Source organism: Saccostrea cucullata, unplaced genomic scaffold, assembly GCF_032062105.1.
Source record: "Saccostrea cucullata isolate Sc308-1 unplaced genomic scaffold, CSIRO_AGI_Scuc_v1 ctg2204, whole genome shotgun sequence".
Classification (NCBI taxonomy): Eukaryota; Metazoa; Mollusca; class Bivalvia; order Ostreida; family Ostreidae; genus Saccostrea; species Saccostrea cuccullata.
This window is the reverse complement of record NW_026919338.1, coordinates 49,069-71,246: the sequence shown is the minus strand read 5'-3', so window position 1 is coordinate 71,246 and position 22,178 is coordinate 49,069. Positions and strand designations below refer to the sequence as shown.

Sequence of the window (22,178 nt, the reverse complement as noted above, 5' to 3'; positions counted from 1 at the left end):
CCTGACTGTAAATGTGAGGTGTTTTAGAAGACGCCAAAGATTATCTGTAATATGCAAGATGTGAAATGTTAAACTTACAGATGCCACAATGTGTTGGGTGTTTTACCGTTAGATTGCAGACTGAGTGATGAAGCATGTCATTTACCAAAGCTATTTGTTTCATCAAAAGTTCTTTTTTAAACTACAAACACATTTTACGTCATGACCTTCACCTCAGAAAACATTTTTATAAAAAATATGAAACAAGTTAAACATAGATGCTTTTTTAAAAAAAATTCCTGCATTGCTGTTACCACATATCTAATGTATCAGATATATTACTCTATATAAATTACTAGTGTGTACTTTAATTCTGAGAAAAAGCTGTTGAAGGAAATCAATACTGAGAATTTTGGTTATCAGGAGGCCCATGGGCCACATTGCTCTCCCGATCATAGGAAAGGAAAACGCAGAACTTCAGTTCCGTTCAGAAAAGATAAATAAATATACATATGTGGTCCAAACCTATAAACCGGGAGAGGGAAGGGGTGATTCAAACAATCTTAAATCTTTACAGAGGGTGCCATCTTTGCTAGCCAAAGGTTTCTGATACGATACTCTCCCCATAAACCCTTGGGATACAGTGTTAAAAAAAATGGGATTTTTTTTCCTCAAGTTGTAATTGGAGTCGATTGCTCCACCAATCGGCAATTGTTTTTTGTAAATGACGATATCTGGTTCTTGACTCTTCAATCCGCAAGTAAACTACGATCACATGCTATTCTATGAATAGATATGGTGTCATCCAAAACCTTAAGATCTGTGCAAAATATGAATTAGAATCTATATTGAATATGTATATTTGCACTTTAAATATCAAATGAAAAATCAATACCTTCTTATTAATAATTCTTTAAAATCTTTCATGATTTATGACGCAATTCGTGCGTACCTGTTCAAAATTCGAGACCTAGCGACAGTAACAATCCCGTCTTTTCACAGCACCGTATTCCATGGGCTTATGAGGAGAGAAGCGTATCAGAAACCCTTGACTAACGAAGATGCTGAGGTAGCCTCTTTATTGAAAACAACTCATTTATTCCTCAAAAATTACGTCGATATAAATTATAACTTTTGATCGGATACAACTTCCGGTAGGGGGGTAGGGGGTAGGATAAAATCAAAGACTTCCGAGTATTCCATTCCGAGGTCTCTAGTTTTATCCCTTATTTATAACCCCAAGTGGAAGTTTGTATCTCATTTAAAATCTTAATGTGTGTCGAGGTAATTTTCGAGGAAACAAAAAGTAGTTTACAAAAAGAGGCTCGACCAAAGACGTCTGAAACGATTTGTTTGACAAGAAAAAAGTCTCTCAAAGCGAACAATGTAATTTTAAAGTACTAGATTAGTTATTGATATATTAACAAAATACGAGTCTGAGGCGGGGGTGCCTGAAATGGAGTTAGATACCAAGTGGTAAAAATAAGAAGGGCTGCCCTGTACACGAACAAAGTTTTTGCCTGTGTCAGTAGAGCTAAAAAATTAAGTCATTTCATCCAAAGTTCTTGTAACAGAGTGGGCTATTTTCTCGTTGACAAACCGCTTAAGAAAAAGTAACTATTCACTTTTGTAAGGGAAGTATAATAATGGACCGCAATTCTTTTCATATTGGCATCGAAAATTGTTGAAGAAAAACGTATTTTGTTTGTTGACGTCTCTCTCGAAAAATTTTCACTCATATGGAGACGCCACCATTTCTCGAAGGATAGCTCCAAATTTTGTCCTATACTCGGCACTTACGGCCATTGAGAAGTGAGAGCTCTTTTTTCGTGCCATCACCTGCTGCGACACAAGACCTCGGATTATAAGGTGTCATCCGAAGGGCCGGTCTGTATGTCCCACAGTGGGATTTGAACACGCGAAGAAAGGATCCCAGATTCTAGACTCGAGAGCAGAACCATTACCAAAATCTCGAACCCGAGCTGAAATGCGTAACGTAAAAACACGTGAACGTGATCGAGAGGGTGACATAACAGCTTCCGTCGGGGGGACATAACTGTTTCCGACGTGTGACATAACCGTTTCCGGTGTGATTCAGCAATTTTTAGGGTTTATAGCGAAACTTGTTACATTTGTGACAATAACAGGAAAACTTATCTAAAAATGTTATATCAGCTTTTATTATATTTACAAGCGTAATGTTGGGAGAAATTTCCAACACGGGCTTTAGAACTACTTAAGTATCTCAGAGATATCAGAATTGCTGCCACTAGGTAGGTCAAACAATTGGTTTAAATATGACGAGCAATTTCGTTTAAAAAATGGCCAACCAGCCCCAGTTTTCATGGATCAAATTGTAACAAATGTGTTTTTGTGCTCAAAGTGTCAATAATAAAGTTATGAAACTTAATACAGGTGTATCATTCCAAGTGTTTATATGATAGTATAGGTCTGGATCTGAGTTGTCTGTTTGTCTGCTATCTTAGTAGAGGGTCGACTTTAAGCAAAGCGCTTGCGCCGCAAGTGCATTTTAGTAGGATAGTACAACTAAGCGGACAGTTGTGTAAAGGGATCATACTCCCTGTATCTATAATTAATTTCATTTTTATCCCTCACCTATTCACAATATACTCAATAAATATTTTGCTGGTGATTCATGTTTGGAATTTAACTAACCAGGGTAAGTTTTAGATAAACGCTTCAGATTTGTAACGATCACAGGTCTTTCGAATAAAACCTTTAAAAACTGGTTTCCTGTGTCAAGTGTTGATACAAAGTCGAATTTTGTAAAACTTCAACTGAGTAGTTGAAGCCTCATGAAAAATTTCTCAAATGGGATGTAACAATGTTATTAACCAATCACCCTCTGTTCGAAATAAGAAAAATTGAAAGGAAGAAAAGGTATACCCCAAAGATAAAAACGTTGACAACGGGGCGTCCGAACAAACTATTGCAATAATCTAGATTTGTAACACGCTCAGTCGCCATCATAATCTAATGGACCTTACCTTTACATCTGCCTTCTGGTGTAGTTGGTTCTAGTGTGTTGATGCAGATACATTTTCCACCGAAACAACTGGCTTCCCCTGGGTACGGACATTCATCACCAATGTCGGGATTACAAGGGCGGTAAGACAAAGCTGAAACAGTACATAAAATCAATTTGTTATTGTATATAAAACACTACATGTCTGTTAGTATAATAAAGATATAAGCCTCGATTTTTTTTCCAAATTAAAAAAATATTCTATCAAATTGGTGAAATACATGTATAAGCCTGTTAGGGCTAAAGGGAGAGGGGAGATATTCTCCTGCCCTTTGACAATTAAAAACCGTTAAATATAAATGCACACCATTGAATGCCAAACCATTTGGCTGAAACAGGAATTTACAATGATATAGTTTTTAGTCTCCTTGGTACTGTCTCCCGTTATGAAGTTAAGGACAGACAGGAATTTACATTTTTCTAAGATTTTGTCAATATAATTTTTACAAAAAATTGTCTTACCAGGCATTTCTGTAAGTACCAGGGGTAGTTTTTCTTATATAATCCTTTGGGGAAGAAAAATTAATTTCCAATTTCAAATGTTTAAGTGTTTGGATTTCTTAAAAAACGTTAACAGAAATCAGACACATTTCCAAGTTATACAAAACAGATTTTGAGGAACGTCTCGTCTGACCTTAACAACGACACATGCTTCAAACATGCTATTCGATTGGTCAATAAAAACGCTGCTAGCTATCATGGTTGATGAAGAGGGAGATTCCGAATAAACATATCGGAACTTGATTTGGAGAGGAAGTCTAAGGTACAATGTAGTTACCTGCGTGTCGCAGTGGCTTAGAGCGTTTTCTCCAGAGTCGCGGTCGAAGTAAGGAGTTGATCCTGACGTGGCGAGTTCAAATCCCACCAATTGAGGGACCTGAAGGTCGGTACTTCGGATGCGGCCGTGTGAAATGCATGAGGTTGCGTATCGCAGGAGGTGCTGGCACGAAAAAGACCCACCTCTTATCAAAGATTTTAAAGTGCCGAGTACATTTCTTACTTTGCAGTCCCCACCGGCAAGTGTTGGGCGTCTCTATATAAGTGCATTATTCTAAAAGAGACCTTTGTTTGTTTCTTTGATTGTTGTTTAACGGGACTCGTGAATTTTTCACTGTAAATGAGGCGTAATGCAAACAAATAAACAAACTTCCTGAGGTACACTTCAAGAAAAGAGAGTTTGGACCATGTAATACAATGTATTATGAAACAAATACGTTCTTCATTATTTCATAAAGGGAAATTTAACTTTGCCTATTCTGGTACAATCTATGTATTTAGCGACATCTATTGAAATCTAACCAAAAAATTCTGTATGTTTTACGTCCCATTCGAGAATTATCACTCATAGAGAGACGCCACCATATACCAATGAAATACTTTACTCGGCGCTAAAAAATGAGGTAAATTTATCTTGCCAACACCTGTCATAACATGGGGCCTCGGTTTTTATGGTGAATGGCGAAGGAACAGAGCAGTTGCTACTTATTTTTATCGACTTAGGTAAGTCACGTGAAACATATAGAGATAACGAACAGTATTCAAGATCAAAAAAGTCTATAAAACAATACAAAAAAGGAGCAGAGCAAAGACGGACCTCCAAAACACCGAAGGTGGGATCAGGTGCCATGGAGGAGTGAGTATCCCCTCCTGACCGGTCACACCCGCCGTGTGCTCCTTGTCATGATCGAGAAATAACAAAAAAATCCGTCGTCAATTCAGTGTATTAATAATGGACTAACAATTAGTATGAAAAACGTCAGTCAGCATTTGACTCAATGATAAATTGTTTTTGCTGAGAAGGTCAGTCACGTCTGAGGGTTCGAACCCACGGCCTTCCGATCAAGGAGCGAGTGTTTAACCGTCTGATCATCTACCGTGAGGGTCTAAAACATGTTGGAAGAGTAACTTTATAAAATTTGCACAATTATTTCAACATCGTGACCACAAAGTCTTCATTTGAGTGAACATTATTGACAGAAATAACGACATACACCGAATCAGGATCAAATTATGTATTTCTCAAAGTATAAAGGTGATGATTCCGGTCGAAGAGAGTTCTGCATTAGTCACTTGTTACATCATATGGTATGCGTTGCGTATAAATACTGATACTCCGCTGTCATTTGTTGTTATTGCTGCTGATGTAGCGTAGGAGGGAAGATGATTGTAAATGTTCTAAATTATTAAGTTTTTGGGGTTAACCATTCCTCGTCTGTTCTTACAGTTCAGAAAGAGAATTTTGAAGATTTGTCAAAACAGTTAAGGTCTGCCACAAATAGTTTGACCCTCGGTAAAATTTGTTGGTATGATGTTGTGTTCGAGAATTTTTTCACTCATATGGAGACAACACCAGTTGCCGGCGAAAATCTGCAAATTAATACCTATACTCTGCACTCAGGGTCATTGAACTTCCGTGTCATCACCTACTGCGACATCTCGGTTTACACGGTCTCATCTGAAGGACCGGTCTCCACGTCCCCACAGGATAAGTATCGGATCGGGTCCCTTCTCCTCGACTCTAGATCTAAAGCAGACGCTCTAACCACTGCGCCATGCGGGCAACAACATTCCATCCTCGCAAGCCAGGGGTCCTGAGTCAACACGTTGTCATTAGTCTAACGGCAACGTGTTGACTCAGGACCCCTGATTTGCGAGGATGCAACATCTAGGAAAGACGTTAGCCATGAGTTGCCTATATCGTCTGGCTAACAAGTCCGTCGTCCAGACTGCAATACTCATTGGACGTTTTTTTTCTGAATAAGGCAAACATTTATTGTATGAATGAAGTCCTGAAAATGGCAACCTACTGTATATGCAGTGCAATCCGAGTGCTACAAGGCTCATGTGTTACTGTTAGGATATGGCTACCAGTTAAATAATTGTTGCTTGTTTCGGGTTATAATAATGATTTACTATTTGATTTGATTTTACTAAGATAAGGCTAGGACGTACTTTAGACATTTCATCAGTCGCCTTGATGTTACTAGTTTGTTTTAATAAGTCTTGATAAAACACCTCAAACCTTGAATTGACCAGGTTTTATGTAAATACGTTACTTTGATACACATCGTATGATAAATTTTTACTACGCAATCAATATTGATAGGGCCCACGGCGGGTGTGACTGGTAAATTGGGGGATGTTTACTCCTCCCAGTCATCTGTCTAAGGTCCGTGTTTTTTGTCCTCTTACAAAATTTGTATTGTTTATTAATATTTTTTAATTTGTTTTCTTATTAATCACTGTTATGTTCATTTTTTTCATATAAACACTTGAGGAATACCAGATTACGTACAACATACAACTTTATTACTTTCCAACTGCTTTCCTAGATTTTAGATATAAGGGCCTATCTGACAGATAGAGAACTATTTCATTAATGATTTCTGTCAATTGATGCCCTCAGAACTTCACAGCCAGAGCCCTATTAATCTGTATATAAAGATACATCCAGTATGCTGAGTCAAACCAAACTACGTTTTATTCACACAATCTTGACAACGTGATCTGGAAATGGGCGTTGGAAATGACACCTCTCAGACTTTTTATAAATCACTGGCAGTCAGACACTCTTCATACATAATGGCAGCCAAACGAATTGCAAGAAACAGAAGAAAAATCGGTCACTAAGGTTACTATTTTCTTTATTACTCTTTATTAAAGCAAGAACGCAAGAAGTTCTTTTCAGGTGCTCTACGATCGGTCACTATAATAATAATAATAATAAAAGTCATATCTCTTATATCAGTTGCAGACATCACTCTGAGATTTATTCCATTGCACTAAGCCATCAAATCCGAAGCAGAAGAAATCAACGGTTCTGTGATTATTTCTTGGCGTTACAAAAATTATGGCTGATGGCGGTCTTTTAATCGATCATTTAATTCTCCTTAATCTATACATGGGATAATAATCTGAAATCATGTTGAAAATTCGTCAACTAATGGGTTGTGTCCTGTAGAACATGTACCGGATATGGACAAAACACGAAAGAAGCCAATTTCAAGCACATTGAGTTATGTTCGAATTTCAGTAATTAATTTCTCGTTTCCTTTCCGCCTCAGACCCTTGATGAGGCACGTAGACAAAATCCAGATAGATTTCGAAAGGACGGACATGGTGAAAAATAATGTGAAGCAAGGAAGATTTATCATTTTTGTCAAAGTAAAAAATGGTCTCACCTTCAAGATGTTTGTCAAACCACGCCCTTTATTGTACACAACACATTCTTATGGTGCCCCTTTCAGTCTGAGTTGGACTTTAGGACAACTTCGGTTTATGTTTTAGGAAAACAAGTAACTTAGAATTAGTTTCAGCGTCAATTGTGTACCTTGCAAATATAAAAGACATGCTGCATATGCATCACACTTTCATTGTTTCCTTGTGAAAGGTTTAAAAAGATACAATGTAATGCTACCGAAAAAAATGAAGATAACAAAGAGTGGTCGCTCTTATAAATTCTAAATAACACATTTCTGTGACCAGGGCATAAACACGGACCCGACAATCAAGAAATGGAAAAGGTGCCCCAGAGAAGTACCGCGGGTGTTTGTTGTTATGCGTCCCCTTGACAGGACACTTCCGTCGTTAGCCCTATGCTTTAATCAAGTACATAGGACATTCTGTAGTCATATTCGGTAAAAAATAAACCGCAATCGCCTAACAATTTGTAAGATTCAAGCAGCCAAAATACCACCCGATAAATCATAATAGGTTAAATTTGCTAACGTCATTTTTACTACCATAAAATTTACGAAATGCTGGCTTTAAACGAGGATTCTGAAATCCCTGTAACTTCAACTTATCTGTGAGAATCCCGTTTCAGTTTAAATATACTCGGATTAAACACCATACCACAGGTAATGGCGAAATATTCACTAAACACCTATTACGTAGATAATAGCATTTATGGCGATACTTTTCCTGTAAAAATAGTTGCCCCCTTTTGAAACCCCCGTTGATTTAACCCTGTGTTGAGCCCCAGGAAATATGAGCCAAGTAGATGGCGCAATATCCAATGAGAATTAAATAAAGAGTCACGTGGTTTTGTTATTATTGCCAAACATTGATTCGAGGACACACGTTTTTAGCCCTTTGGATTTTAATTGCCCACCACCTTCCCATTCTCATTTCCATCTATTATTTTTTTTTATTATTTTTTTGCTTAGACATGAAGTTAGAAGTATATACAGTGTACTTGTATAGTGAAGTCTGTCTATGATGTAAAAACCATTTTTTATTTAAAATTGCTGTTTGACAAGTTTTTGTTCTTGATGTCACACTTTTTAAAGATCGGCCGTATTTGTCGCCATCTTTTGCTTTTTGTAAGCCGTATGTAATTTTTTATAAAGTTATGTTGTATCTAGTCAGAACTAAAGTTTTCTTTGTGACCTATTTTCTATGGGGGAAATCAGAACGTATGTGTTCATATCTTGTAAAATGTATATATTTATATGTGCGTGCAAAATGTTTGTTTTCTTTTTTGCTGATTTCCCCCCTTGTTTGTAAAACTTAATTTTTCGTCATTTACTATTGAATAAATGACATTTTCATTCTCACAGATATTTGTCCTGTCGTATTTGAAATAGAATTCTGAGCAAAACAAAGCTGCGGTGAGCTGTTTGTATCTAGGAAATAGTGAGAGACATAAAAAAATTAAGAAGTTGATGATCGAAAAGCTGAAATCTCATTTGCAATACAATTTGTTGCCCAACACTAACTGGCCCTTTTCGTCTTAAGTAATAAAACATCTAAAATGAAGCAGATATTTGGCAAACTCTGTTGTGTCTACTGTGACATATTAATTCGACATATGAATGGGAATAACTTGTAAATTATATAACGTCGTCGATATATCTGAATGTGGAAATGAAGGCAACGGCAATTTACATGTACATGTATAATCCTCTTTGAGTAAATTCCAGTTCAAAGGAATATGAAAGCAGTTCGCTTCATAAAGGAGCACAATCAGTGCCCTATCGCTTAACGACTTTCTCTAAACATAAAATCTTATAACTAGGAACTTTAGCATTCAAGAGGTTAAAATTTCTGAGTTTTGTATGTAAAAAGTAGTTGTATATCAATAATCTTATAGTTTGTAATTTATCGTAAAGAATGGCGTTATAAGATTATAGAAAAAAAGTTGTTGAAAAAATAAGACAAACAAGATGTGTTTGTGAAACACTGTGCGCCCGGCGGCAACAAAGTTCGAAAATGCTATTTTTTAACATATAGGTCACAGTAAAGGTAACAAGGTCATTGAGTTTGCATACGAAATGAGCAGTCTCTATCTCTTATGGTTCGAAAGTTATGGTGTCGTTTCAAAAAGGCTATTTTTAGCATATAGGTCGCCGTCATTGACCTTGGTGCCATTTGAAAGAGAAATTATGCATACCAAATATGCAGTCTCTATCTCCTATGGTTCAAAAGTTATGGCGAAGGTACGGAAAAGCTATTTTTAGTATATAGGTCACAGTCAAGAAGACAAGGTCATTGACCTTGGTGTCATTTGAAAGAGTTTAATTAGTGGAGTATGCATACCAAATATGAAGTCTCTATCTCTCATGGTTCAAAAGTTATGACGAAGGTTCAGAAGTTATTTTTAGCATAGAGGTCAGAGTCAAGGACATTGACCTTGGTGTCATCTGAAAGAACTTAATTAGTTGAGTATGCATACCAAAAATAAAAGTCTTTATCTTTAATGGTTCAAAATTTATGGCGAAAGACAAACAGACAGACAGGACAACATGCTCCCCACCAATCTATCGATCCGAGCGCATAAAAAAGAAATTACTACATGTATTTCTGTGTTATAGGTTAATCAAAACGTATAAATAAAAAAAAAAACAAACAAGTATTTAATTTGCTCCGTTTACTAGACCCCAAATCCTTGATAATAAGGTAAGGGGATCATAGAAATAATTCATTATTTGAATCTTTAAATTGTAGCAAAAGAAACTGAAAGACAGCTCATATATTGGAGAGTATATGAAATGATCGTGTTATTCAACTGACTGTCAAGACCAATGTGCATCAGTTTTCATCTATGTCACATTCCGTTTCTGAAATTGCATTTTGAAGAGGCTTTAACAATAAGTCGTTTATTGTTCATTAAAATAAATTAAAAAAAAAAAGGAAAAGAGCCTCTGACAGTAGTTAATATCTCTTTTGACCTCTGAAAATATTTAATATGCCATTTGGTTGATTTTGACAAAAGAAAACTCCATTGTTCCATCAAAGGAGAGATAACTTATTCAGATGTTGAGAGGGTTATAGTTGGTTGTCTATCGTTGTTGAAATAGATTTTAATTTCTTTTATTAATTCCCCCAAAGAAGATATTTTAAAGTAAACTTTGCCCTGGTCGGTACATGTATCCTCTAAAACAGCAAATCAGTTCTTCACCTGACTTGATTTTATCGATATTGAAAGGTATTACTTCGATTACATGCCAGCTTCAGAGGGATGCCGTTAAGAAATAATTACAGCTGAACAACGAAGGCCAGAAATAATGAATACTTATAATTACAAAGATCGTTTTTGGGAGGGAGGCACAAAAAGGATGTTAAATGTGAAAGAAACTAAAGGTCTATAAATTAAGATAAGTAGGTTATTAGATTATTTTCATTCCTAACATTTTACATTATATATATATATCGAGAGAGAGAGAGAGAGAGACTTCCTCCAGCATTGAGAACTTCAATCAATATTTTACATGTTGGTCGTTTAGATTCAATGTCAGCTCGGCAGTGCATCTACATGTATTTATCCTTTTTATAAAGTTAAGAGGATTGTGTATAAAGAAGAATTCTGAGCGGAAATTAAAGCCATGGCGCTAAATATCAAAGATTGAATTGCCAATGCGAGAAAATGCCTCTAAAAACTCGGCTATAACGTCTTGTTTTCATAAGTGCCTATTTTCCTCAGCTGACCTTGCACATGTTAAAGTTCGAATTACTTTTAAAAACCGTTAACTTTGGAATTATAGACCCATATGCATGTTTCCTCTGCTCTAATTTTTTATGCGCCCGAATTGATAGACCCGGGGCGTATATTGTTTTTGTCCTGTCTGTCTGTTTGTTTGTCTGCAAACTTTAACCTTCGGCATAACTTTTGAACCATGAAAGATAGAAACTTCGTATTTCGTAAGCATGCTCCACTAATGAAGCTCTTTCAAATGACACCAAGATCAATGGCCTTGTGACTTTGACTGTGACCTATATGCTAAAAATAGCTTTTTATCTGCAAACTTGAACCTTCACCATAACTTTTGAACCATGAAAGATAAAGACTTCTTATTTAGTATGCATACTCCACTAATTATCAAATGACACCAAGCTCAATGAACTTGTGACCTTGACTGTGACCTTTATGCTAAAAATATTTTTTTCGTACCTTTGCCATAACTTTTGAACCACAAGAGATAGAGACTTCATATTTGGTATCAATACTTTACTAATCAATTTCTTTCAAATGACACCAAGGTCAATGACCTTGACTGTGACATATATGCTAAAAATAGCCCTTTTTTTTGAATTTGTTGCCGCTGTTGTGTTCTACTGAATAGGCTCAACTCCAATATAAGGATAAAGTAGTACTTTGACTGAAACAATATTAACATATTCATACATCACTGTATATTAAAGTAATGTTACGGAGTTTATTATATCTACATTCCACACATGAATTTACTGTCGACCGGGGACAGGTCGACGGTTGACAGTTGACACTTTCCTTGTGTTCTAGTGTCGACCGGGGACAGGTCGACGGTTGACAGTTGACACTTTCCTTGTGTTCTAGTGTCGACCGGGGACAGGTCGACGGTTGACAGTTGACACTTCCCTTGTGTTCTAGTGTCGACCGGGGACAGGTCGACGGTTGACAGTTGACACTTTCTTTGTGTTCTAGTGTCGACTGGGGACAGGTAGACGGTTGACAGTTGACACTTCCCTTGTGTACTAGTGTCGACCGGTGACAGGTCGACGGTTGACACATTCGTTGTGTTCTACTGTCGACCGAGAACAGGACGACGGTTGACAGTTGACACTTCCCTTGTATTCTAGTGTTGACTGGAGACAGGTCGACGGTTGACAGTTGACACTTTCCATATGATCTACTATGGACTTGGAACACTGACCCTAATCACAGCTATAAATGTGAAACTAACCCTAATCACAGCTATAAATGTGAAACTAACCCTAATCACAGTTATTTACACAAGACTAACCCTAATCACAGCTTTTAATACGAGACTAACCCTAATTACAACTATAAATGTGAGACTAACCCTAATCACAGCTGTTAATGCGAAACTAAACTTAATCACAGCTTTTAATAGGAGACTTACACTAATCAGACTTAAGAATGCGAGACTTACCCTAATCACAGTTATGTATGCGATATTACCAACTGTCAACTGTCCCCAGTCGACAGTAGAAATGGTCAAATGTCAACTGTCAACTGTCCCCGGTTGACAGTAGAAATGGTTAAATGTCAACTGTCCCCGGTTGACAGTAGAAATGGTCAAATGTCAACTGTCAACTGTCCCCGGTTGACAGTAGAAATGGTCAAATGTCAACTGTCAACTGTTCCCGGTCGACAGTAGAAATGGTTAAATGTCACCTGTTCCCGGTCGACATCTTGTTTTTTTTTGTTTTTTTTAATGGATTTTTGGAAAAATTCTTGTTAACTTAAAATTTTTCATGCACATACTTAAGAGGGTAAACAACATTTTATATACTTCAACACAATGTCCAGTGAGACATGTACATTTTCGTCTAAAACTATGGAGAAAGGGTCCACAATAAATTAGAAATAAAAACTTAATATGCTGCAGAGCAGTTGATATATGCAAAGAAAGCAAGTCTGGTCAAACAAAAATGACATGATTAAAGTTTAGGTATGTCGTTTTTTTCTTTTGGGTATATCTCCGAAGATTTTCTTTAACGTAAAAGTTTTTTGCCGAGATAATTTGAACTATATTCGGTTTGTCAATCTAAAAATAAATACAAATGTACTAATTTTAAGTAATAAGCCTCTATGATTTTAAATTTTTACACTCAACATCTTCAACCAGATACTTAGCACCTGATAACCTACTGTAGCATAGAAACAACAGCCTGTAAAAACAATGATGGAAGGTAAGTGAACAAAAAACGTATTTCCCGGAGATGCATGCACTTGATGCACCCATGCTGGCAAGTTCAGGGTGACAAAAATTACTACTCAAGCAAATTGATAACTGTGTTTCCAATTACCTGGCAGTAGAACAACTAGGTGTCTGTAATTAATCATGAATTGTTTCACTCAAAAGCAACCAGAGGAAACTGTAGAGGTATAGTCGTACAAAAGGTCACAAGAAAAGAATATAAACAGTGTCCTATTTTCTGCTGAAGGTATTACATCAACACGTGAAAGGTCTGACAGGTGCAAAGCCAACATGGATTTGATAGAGACGACTTGACATTGATAGTTGGTAAAAATAACTCATTTCAATAATTTATGTGGCTTCAACAGCCACAATACGATGAAAGGTCAATATGTTGTTTAAATAATTTGCATCATGTCATTCACCTTTCCATTCTTATAAACAATCATTTTAATATGTTTTCCGTCCAATGCTAGAGTAGAAAAATTGTTTAATTCAGCTGCTCAATGCATATGCAATATATTAGGAGACATGATATTTGAAAATACAATTTATACCTTGTTTTAGACGTTTCTGCACTTAAGTTGAACTTTGCGGGTACTTGTTTTATTTAATATTAAACGATCTTTACTCCTCTTTTTTTTTTCATAATGTGTCATTCGTAACAATTATTATGTTGTTGAATGTATTTCAAATTTAAGTGAAGATAAAAAAAAAAAAACATTCATCGTCATTTGAAAAAAGAATATACTGTAGTACTATAATGTCAAGATTTAAAACGTCTGCCAGTTGAATCTGTATTACTTTAATTTTTTTTTACCTACAAAGTTATTACTTATTGAATTTCTAGTGTAATGCTTGATAGGTTAAACAAAGTTATTTCATAGTGTATGCAATATAAATATTTTAGGATTAATCCCTGTCAAAAAAATAATAATGACAGGTACTTTTCTTCCTCCTGTGTGACGTACTCGGTTTTGTATCAGGAAACCGACGGACAAGTTTAGAATTTATGTGAATGTCTTAGGCGAGATTTATGAGGAGTCAGGTCCTTAGAAAACCATTCGATGAAACTTAAATATTGACGAGACAGTTTTCCTGTTTTGGCGAAATGGACGCATAACTGTTTTTTTTTTCTTTTTTACGCAAATATGACATGCAAGATACCTAATCGTTTCCCCTAAAAATTTTCTCAAACAGAACAAATTTCGTTGTATTGTCACATGGAAAGTGGAATATTTTTATCCAAGATAATATTTGAATTAAATCAATTAACAATTTGTTTAGAATATTGGGGAATTTATTGATTTAGGAGGTAAAGTAGTTTTCAATTTCTTCTTATTCTTTTTTTCTTTCCTTTTTGTTTTTGATGAACCAAGTGGATGTAATTTAAATTGTTTTCGAATTAAAAATACTTATTTAAAATGACAAACAATGCTGAACTTTAAAAGAATTCCCTTCCTTGCCAAAAGAAAAATTAATATGATTATAGAATAAAATTATTAATAAATGAAATATATATATAATTTGTTCAAAACATTTTCTTCCGATTTAAAAAGAACGTAAATTTAGTTTGAAAGTTTACATTTGTTGATTTCTTAAAAATTTAATACAAGTTTCACTTGAAAAAATTTATTTAAAAAATTGATTTTTTCTCAAGAATACGGGAACAAACACTCCTTATAAGAACTTCATTTATCTTCTCTCCTGACTTTATTTCAATTCCAAAAGCAGATTTGTGTTAAATCAAATTATTTTTCAGTCTGAAATTTTACTTAACAAAGAATGTTGTTAAATTTTTTTGCACTGATCATAAATGTAAGAAGTAAGAATAAAAGTTATTTACTATTACAACAATGTCAAGTCGAGTTTGATAAGTTTGTCTAAATTGTATTGCTAAGATCTTGTTTACATGGATAGAGTTCAACTGAAATAACACAAGAGTCACATTAAAAAGAACTTTAACAAATTAAAAACACACTTTAAATGGTAAGTTTTACAGCGAAATGTAAGAATAAGAGGGCGGGAGAATTACAATATTGTGATATTTTTAACTTTTGCTTGCCAATTTGAGAATGAAAACATGAAAAAAAGTCATGTTAATAGCACTTGTAACAATTTTTATTTCTAGAGATTTGCTTTCAATATATTACATTCATGAGAGATTCCTTTTCTAGCATTTGTTATATTATCCTTAAACATTTAATTTAAGCCGAATAACGGTCTAAAATTTGAAGAATTGTACGTCTCTGATAAAATTGTAATAATATCGAAAATGATGCTTAACAAAATGTTAATGTTGTATTTTAAATAAATCTTACGTTTATTGTATTAACGATCAATATACCAGTAATATATATTTTTATTAAAATTAAAGCAAAAATTAAACCAGGTCTATCTTACATTTATTAGGGAAAGGAATGCAAAAAAGCTGATAAAACAAAATGACTTTCAGGGACAGTTAAATGCAGGGATATAATCGAGAGAGAAAGGGAGAGAGAGAGAGAGAGAGAGAGAGCAGCAGCAGCAAATAAAACAAGTTTTCTTAAAAATAAACTGGGTGGGTTTGTAATCGATGTCAAGAAAACGTAAACCATTCTATCCCTCTCTCTAAAAAAAATCACCCCGGCGTCAATGTCCGAACAAAAATTACTACACATGAAGACAATATGTCCAGGTAATTAAACTATACTAATGACCTTTCGTTGACCCAAACCCGAGACAACCAATTAAGTTTGATGATGATAGATGCCCATCTTCTCGTAGTCAGTCGGTAGATGCATCCGTTCACACTTGTAAACAATATCAGAATCACTTCCTAGCATATTTCTAAACGTACCAATAGCTTTTGTAAGAGGCACCACCCTCTCTATTGGTTTCTTTTCTTTTTATCTCGATTGGTAATAAAATTTACTTTATCACAATGCCTTAGGTAGAACTTATAAAAGTCATTTTTATTGTTATATTTTTATTTTAAAAACCTTAATTGTTTACCATTTCAAAACTGACTCTGTTTAACGATTTTTAAACGGATTCTCTTAATTTTCTACCTTTCAATATTTTATATATTTTGTACATGATTCAATGCTATTTTCCGTGAAAACCGATAGAGTACATAACAGTTATATATTTTACAAAATTAAGAAAAGACAGATCAAACACGAAATATTTTTGGTAATCATCTCGCCGCAAGTCAATTCTGGCTAAGCTTGCATTATAGAGAAATATTTTCTTATATAAAATAATAATTTACCGATTCAGAAATACAATTTAAAAGCATTAAGTTCTTCCGACAATCCACATATATTTTACATTCGTACGTAGTTTGACATTATTATTATTCAAATCAATAAGCAAAAGATTGAAACTTTTGAAAGATAATTGAGAAACAACTTATTAATCTTATTACCAGGCAGCTGGTTAAAAAAAGATCAAAATAAACTAGAAAATCTGGTAAACAAGAAGTATCGGTTAATTACTGAGTGATTACGTTAAAAATAAATTATGGGTGATGTAGTTATTTCTGCCTCAAATCTTGTTTAACACGAAAAACAGGTTTTTCTAGATCTAAATAATTATATTAATGTAACAGATATAAGGAGTATTCAATTTTATTTTACTTTTTAAAACATTTTTATTTTTTTTATTAAAGGCATCTCCACCAGATTTAACTTATTTTTTTAGTTCATTCCTGAAAAAATTCATACATTTTAGTTTTAAAATTTGATCATTTTCTATATCTAATTTTTCTTTATTAATGTAACAGATATAAAAAGTATTCAATTTAATTCTATTTTACAAAACTATTAAATTAAACATCTTATTCGTTCATATTATTATCTACCATTAATTAAGGCGAATGTTGACCGATATTTTCCATACAAAATGTTAGGTCATTATTTGCATGTTGAATTTTCTACAGATTTTCCCGCGTAAAATGACAAAGAGCGCACGGCGGGTGTATCCGGTCAACAGGAGAATGCTTCCTCCTCCATGGCACCTGATTCCACCTCTGATAATATTAGGTCTGGGTTTACTCTGGCCCTGATTTTTATTTTTTTCCAGTGGACTTCTGAGCATGATTAGTGTTCGTTATTTTCATGTTATATAAAAAAAATACTGCATCGATTTTAATTAATTTACAGTACATAGTCTTTATGCCATCATTTTCATTTTTTGGGGCAATATTCTAATTAAAAACCGTTAAGTATTTGTTTTTTTTTTATTGATATATAATAATTCAATGCAGAGTGTTTTGAATATTTTTTTTTTTTTACTTTATTTCGACATGATTTTATCCGTTGATTTGGAAGTTATATTACATTTCAAATGCGAAACCAAATCTGTTGAAAAATTGTTGTATTTTGATATCTGAAATTATGACTTGGATTTATGATGTATTCTCAATCATATATGTTTCATAATTTGCCTAGCATCGTATACATGGAAGGGGAATGAATAACTCTATTTAATAAGTGAAAATTATGGAAATTGGGTCTGCTTAACTTGCAATATTTTTTTTAAAATAAAAATTATTTTTCATTGAAATAAAAGCGCCATGTACTATATGAAATATTGGAGATAACAAACAGTATTCAAGGTCAAAGGTTCTATCAACAATGTAAAATTGGAACAGAACAATCACGGACCCCAAAACATCTGATATTGGATCAGGTGCCTTGGAGGAATGAGCATCCGCTGCCGAACGGTCACACGTGTCATGAACAGGAAATAAGGGAAAAACAGTCGACTATTTTGAGTGTAAAAAATAGCTAACAATAAGTATGAAAAACGTTAGTCAGCATTTGACTTAATGATAAATTTGTATTTGTTGAGATGGTCATTGTATCGACAATAGAACTTTCGAAAAGAAGACTAAACGAGACTGCTGATATTATTGTTTCATTTACTTGTTTTTCACTAACGTACCTCGTTTTTAGAAATAGTTCATACCGTAGAGCATGCTCTTGTGTATTGAATCAACTGAGAGATATAACCCCGTACGTACGCAGGTGTTGAAGTATATTGCTGCATAGGTAAGGGAAGTTAACGATTGAAAAAGTTAAAGTCATCATCATCGTTCATCATAGAGTCTGGTTGTTAGATTACCATTAAAGTCTTTTTAACGCAAGATATCCAAATATGAAACATATGTGTCAGACTCTGTTGTATCTTTTATTTCAAGCTCACTGGGATTTATCATGTCGACATAAGATTGTTCATTGCATGACAATACGTCCTCGATACATCTAAATGTTGAGTTGATGGCCACAGCAAATACTTTCCTCTTTTCATGAATAAGAGATTTTGGACAAATTCTGCTTTATATAAATGTACAAAAATAGGTCTGCTTATAATGTATCTGTATAGTTGAATAAGCTGAAAAATCAAGTAGGTGCGGGAATATTGGTTATTTCTTTTTATGAAGATACTTTCTTAATAATAAAGTAGACAACCTGTACATGTAATATTAAGGTGAAAAACTGAGCTCTGAGTAAAAACTGTTTGGCAACAAAGATTGCTAGGAATAGCTCAATTTCTAAATTTTATAACCACTAATAAAAATAAATAAAAATAGTAAAATAATCCTTCTGGCTAAAATGTGATCATTAAAATCCATCACACACTATAGAAAGTTAATGTTTTTTAATGTATCAAAATTGATTTCTATAAATAGTCATGTACGTACAAGTAAATGACGTTAATTTAAAAAAAAAAAATTCCTTCTGAAATTGAAGAGGAAGTCTATTTTTTTTAAATGTGTATTCAATATTTGTTTTTTCATACTTCTAAAGTTCTGAAATACCAATTTAAGTCTGATAACAGACTTAAATAAAGCCACGAACAAATATCCCTCTAATTTGTTAATTACGCAGTACCTTGTAATTGTGTCTGGTGATGCATAAGTGTTTCGGGTATAATTCAAAAACACCGAGATCAGATGTTTAAAATTAAATTTACTGGGTATTTTGGTATTTTATGGACACGTACATGTAACAAGGAGACCTTCAGTTATGGGGATGGGGTGTTTTAGTAATGCTACTGCGGAGAAATATTTCTTCAAAACCAAATTAATCTGCAGTTCCACAAATGGAGTTCAGCAAAATAAAGTCATCGTCCTGAAGGTTAGAATTGCATGTTGTAAATGGTTTAAAATTATTATTCTATTCAATTTTTTGACAAATAGTATGATCACTTTTAAAAATTAAATGAAACAAAAAACTTACTTCAGCATGGAATTGTCCTTTCTTGAAAGAAGCCATACACTGTTACATGTACAAGTTTATCAGTGTCAATGTTATTTCTAATAGAAAAAGCTAATGGTCTAACTTAACAATTATTGCAATAAAAGTCCACTGAGATTTAAAACATACACTTCATAGATAATTGTAAGGATATATTGGGCTTTAGCAACGGTTGCAGCAACTTTTCCATTACTAAGATAAAACGAAAGCTAGCTTGAGCAATGATCAACATGGCCAATGACACATTCGAACATACATCAGGTTAACGGTATTATTCAAATAAGGAATTAATAGTGTTTCCACAACTAAATATTTTTTTTTATCTAAATTTCATTAAGATTCATTTTTAAAATTTTTACTTTTACGGAAATAAATTAATTCATTGAAAAAAAATTATATAGGGGTAAAAAAAAAGATGTAATCAATTCTGGAACAAAACCATGCATAATCCTTGATTCTTTTTCTTATTTAATTTCTTTAAATTAATTAAACAATTATGAAGGCATTTTTCGAAATCTTCTTTATCATTTTACTTGTGAATAAAAATGGGGAAGATAATAAACAGCATCGATCTTTTTGTTAAAAAATCTTGTAACATTACAAATCTGTGAACAGGGGAAAACACGGATCATTGGAAATTTCAGAAGTGGGATCAGGTGCCGGAGACGAGTAATTATCTCCTGTCCAACAGTCTCGCCTGCCGTGAGCTCTACATATATTGACCAGGTACACGGATTAATCCGTTACCAAATTTAAAAGATTCTTAACAGTTGATTTATCAGTCAAAATACATCAAATAGCATATTAATAAAATAGCGAAATATTCTGAAAGAAAAAAAATAAATACACTGGAACATAAATAAACAATAGTAGTAATACGGATTTAGAAATCCTTAAGATTTATTTTCAGATCTGATTTATAATTACATTTTTTTCAAATGGAGTATGTAGCTTTAATTAATGAAATACTTTTGAACGTTTGTGCAAGAGGCCCAAGTGAATTTTACAAACATTGAAAATCTGTCTGTTTAAACCAAATGTTCGTTAAATGCATTGGTTCTTATAACCTAGTAGAAGTCTTATTGGCTGTATTAGTAAATACTGAATGCCTATAAGGGGTTAAATGTCTGTAGCCTTGACAGTCGGGACCCATAACTAATCTAAATGTATAACTTTATAAAATGGGTCAAGAATTTTGTTTTATCCTATCAGGGTGACATTTCCATTCATATTATTTTGAGATAATAAAGAAAATTTATTCTTAAGCACTTATTTAACTTTGTTAATTTACGACAGTTTATTATTATTTTGTTAATGTTAGATTTAGGAATAACTTTTCAAAAATTTTCTTGGCACATGCCTCTCCATGTTTTCTTAGCTCGTAAAAATAAAAACTCGGCTACTATAATGAATAAAATACATCACGCTGCGTTCACAGTTGTCTAGCTCTTTAGAATGTAATACCATACTCAAATTACTTTCCCCCTGCAAAATTATTATTTCCTTTGAGTCTGTGACAACTAAACCCCTCTAAACCTGTAACTGCACATTTATATCAAAAGATATAAAACATCAATGAACGTGTCTTTTTTTCATTAAATCGCTTTGATTTGTCGTTAATGCTGAGTATGAAATAACTGTTGTCGAATTGTACAAAAATTATTTTTGTGAGAAATCTTATATTAATTTGCAATAGGGTACAGGTTTATTGTAACATTGTAATTAACCTAGCAGAGAAAAAAAATTTCAAGAATTCCTGAAAGAACACAAAAATTCAACGGATGTAAAATGATGGCACATATATTGTTATGCAAAAAACTTACTGTTTTGGGTGGTCATCTTTTCTGAACTGGTCTTCATATCCAGCGGAAGCAACAATATCACAGAAATTCCACAAACGTGAAAAGGTCAAACATTCATCTAGTTTATATTAGAACAAACAGAATTGTTTATAGCACGATTAAAAACAGAATTAGTCGATGTAGCAACATCAGAAGCTGCTAATCGGTTTCGGACATAGTCACAGTGGGATAGTTATAAGCAAAAGAGACCTAGCAATGAATGACGGGGTTACCCATCAAGTACTATCATCTGTGGCCATGGGCCCTAATGAAGTTTTGTACGAGTTGTAACTAATTCACATCTAACTCTAGTGCTCTCTTCCGTAAAGTCCAATCGTTTATCAGTGTCCGGAGTTTTACCTCGTTATTTATAAGCAATGACCACTGTTGCCCCCTAGAAACTGCTCCAGAGTGCAGCAACGTTAATAATAGATTTTTGTTTTCTCGTGTAATGATTTAATATCAGAAGGTGAACATTCTCGCGCAAAAAATAATTGAACGAAATTTGCCCGATTGTCTTAGGAAAACGCCATTGGTCAAAAAGATCCATAAATAGTTCTTTCTTCTAAAACGTAGCATGTTTGACAGGATTCGGAAGCCCTTTACACGCCTTAATTATGTATGGGCGCGGTATAGCCTGATAATTAACGGATGACTTTAAAGAACCAAAATAATTTCATTGACTGTATGCCAGGTATGTCAATTGAAAAAATTACAATCACATTCGGTTTTGATTTACGTCAAATTTTCTTTTAACTATGTAAGGTATGTTAGATTAACGTGAGTTCAAGGCTTCTGTGTAAAACTTATTAAAAGATATATTAATTCTTTAATGACTTGACAAATTAAATTGAGTAAACAAAAACAAAATATGTATGCCTAGTAATATGCAGTTAAATTGTCGAGTATTCGTGTTAATTTG

At 33.9% G+C, this 22,178-nt stretch overlaps 1 protein-coding gene across 1 annotated transcript in view; it reads right to left on the bottom strand.

Moving 5' to 3' along the window:
* Nucleotides 1-21,301, bottom strand: part of LOC134229621 (tyrosine-protein kinase transmembrane receptor Ror-like) — a 64,830-nt gene extending 43,529 nt beyond the window's left edge. Inside the window, exons 1-2 of the mRNA XM_062711369.1 lie at nucleotides 21,239-21,301; nucleotides 2,988-3,119 (exon numbers count right to left, since the gene is read on the bottom strand). Of these exons, the coding sequence (XP_062567353.1) occupies nucleotides 2,988-3,119; nucleotides 21,239-21,275 (169 nt within the window). The 5' untranslated portion in view covers nucleotides 21,276-21,301. The remainder of the gene's footprint in view (nucleotides 1-2,987; nucleotides 3,120-21,238) is intronic.
* Between the last annotated feature and the right edge of the window lie 877 nt (nucleotides 21,302-22,178).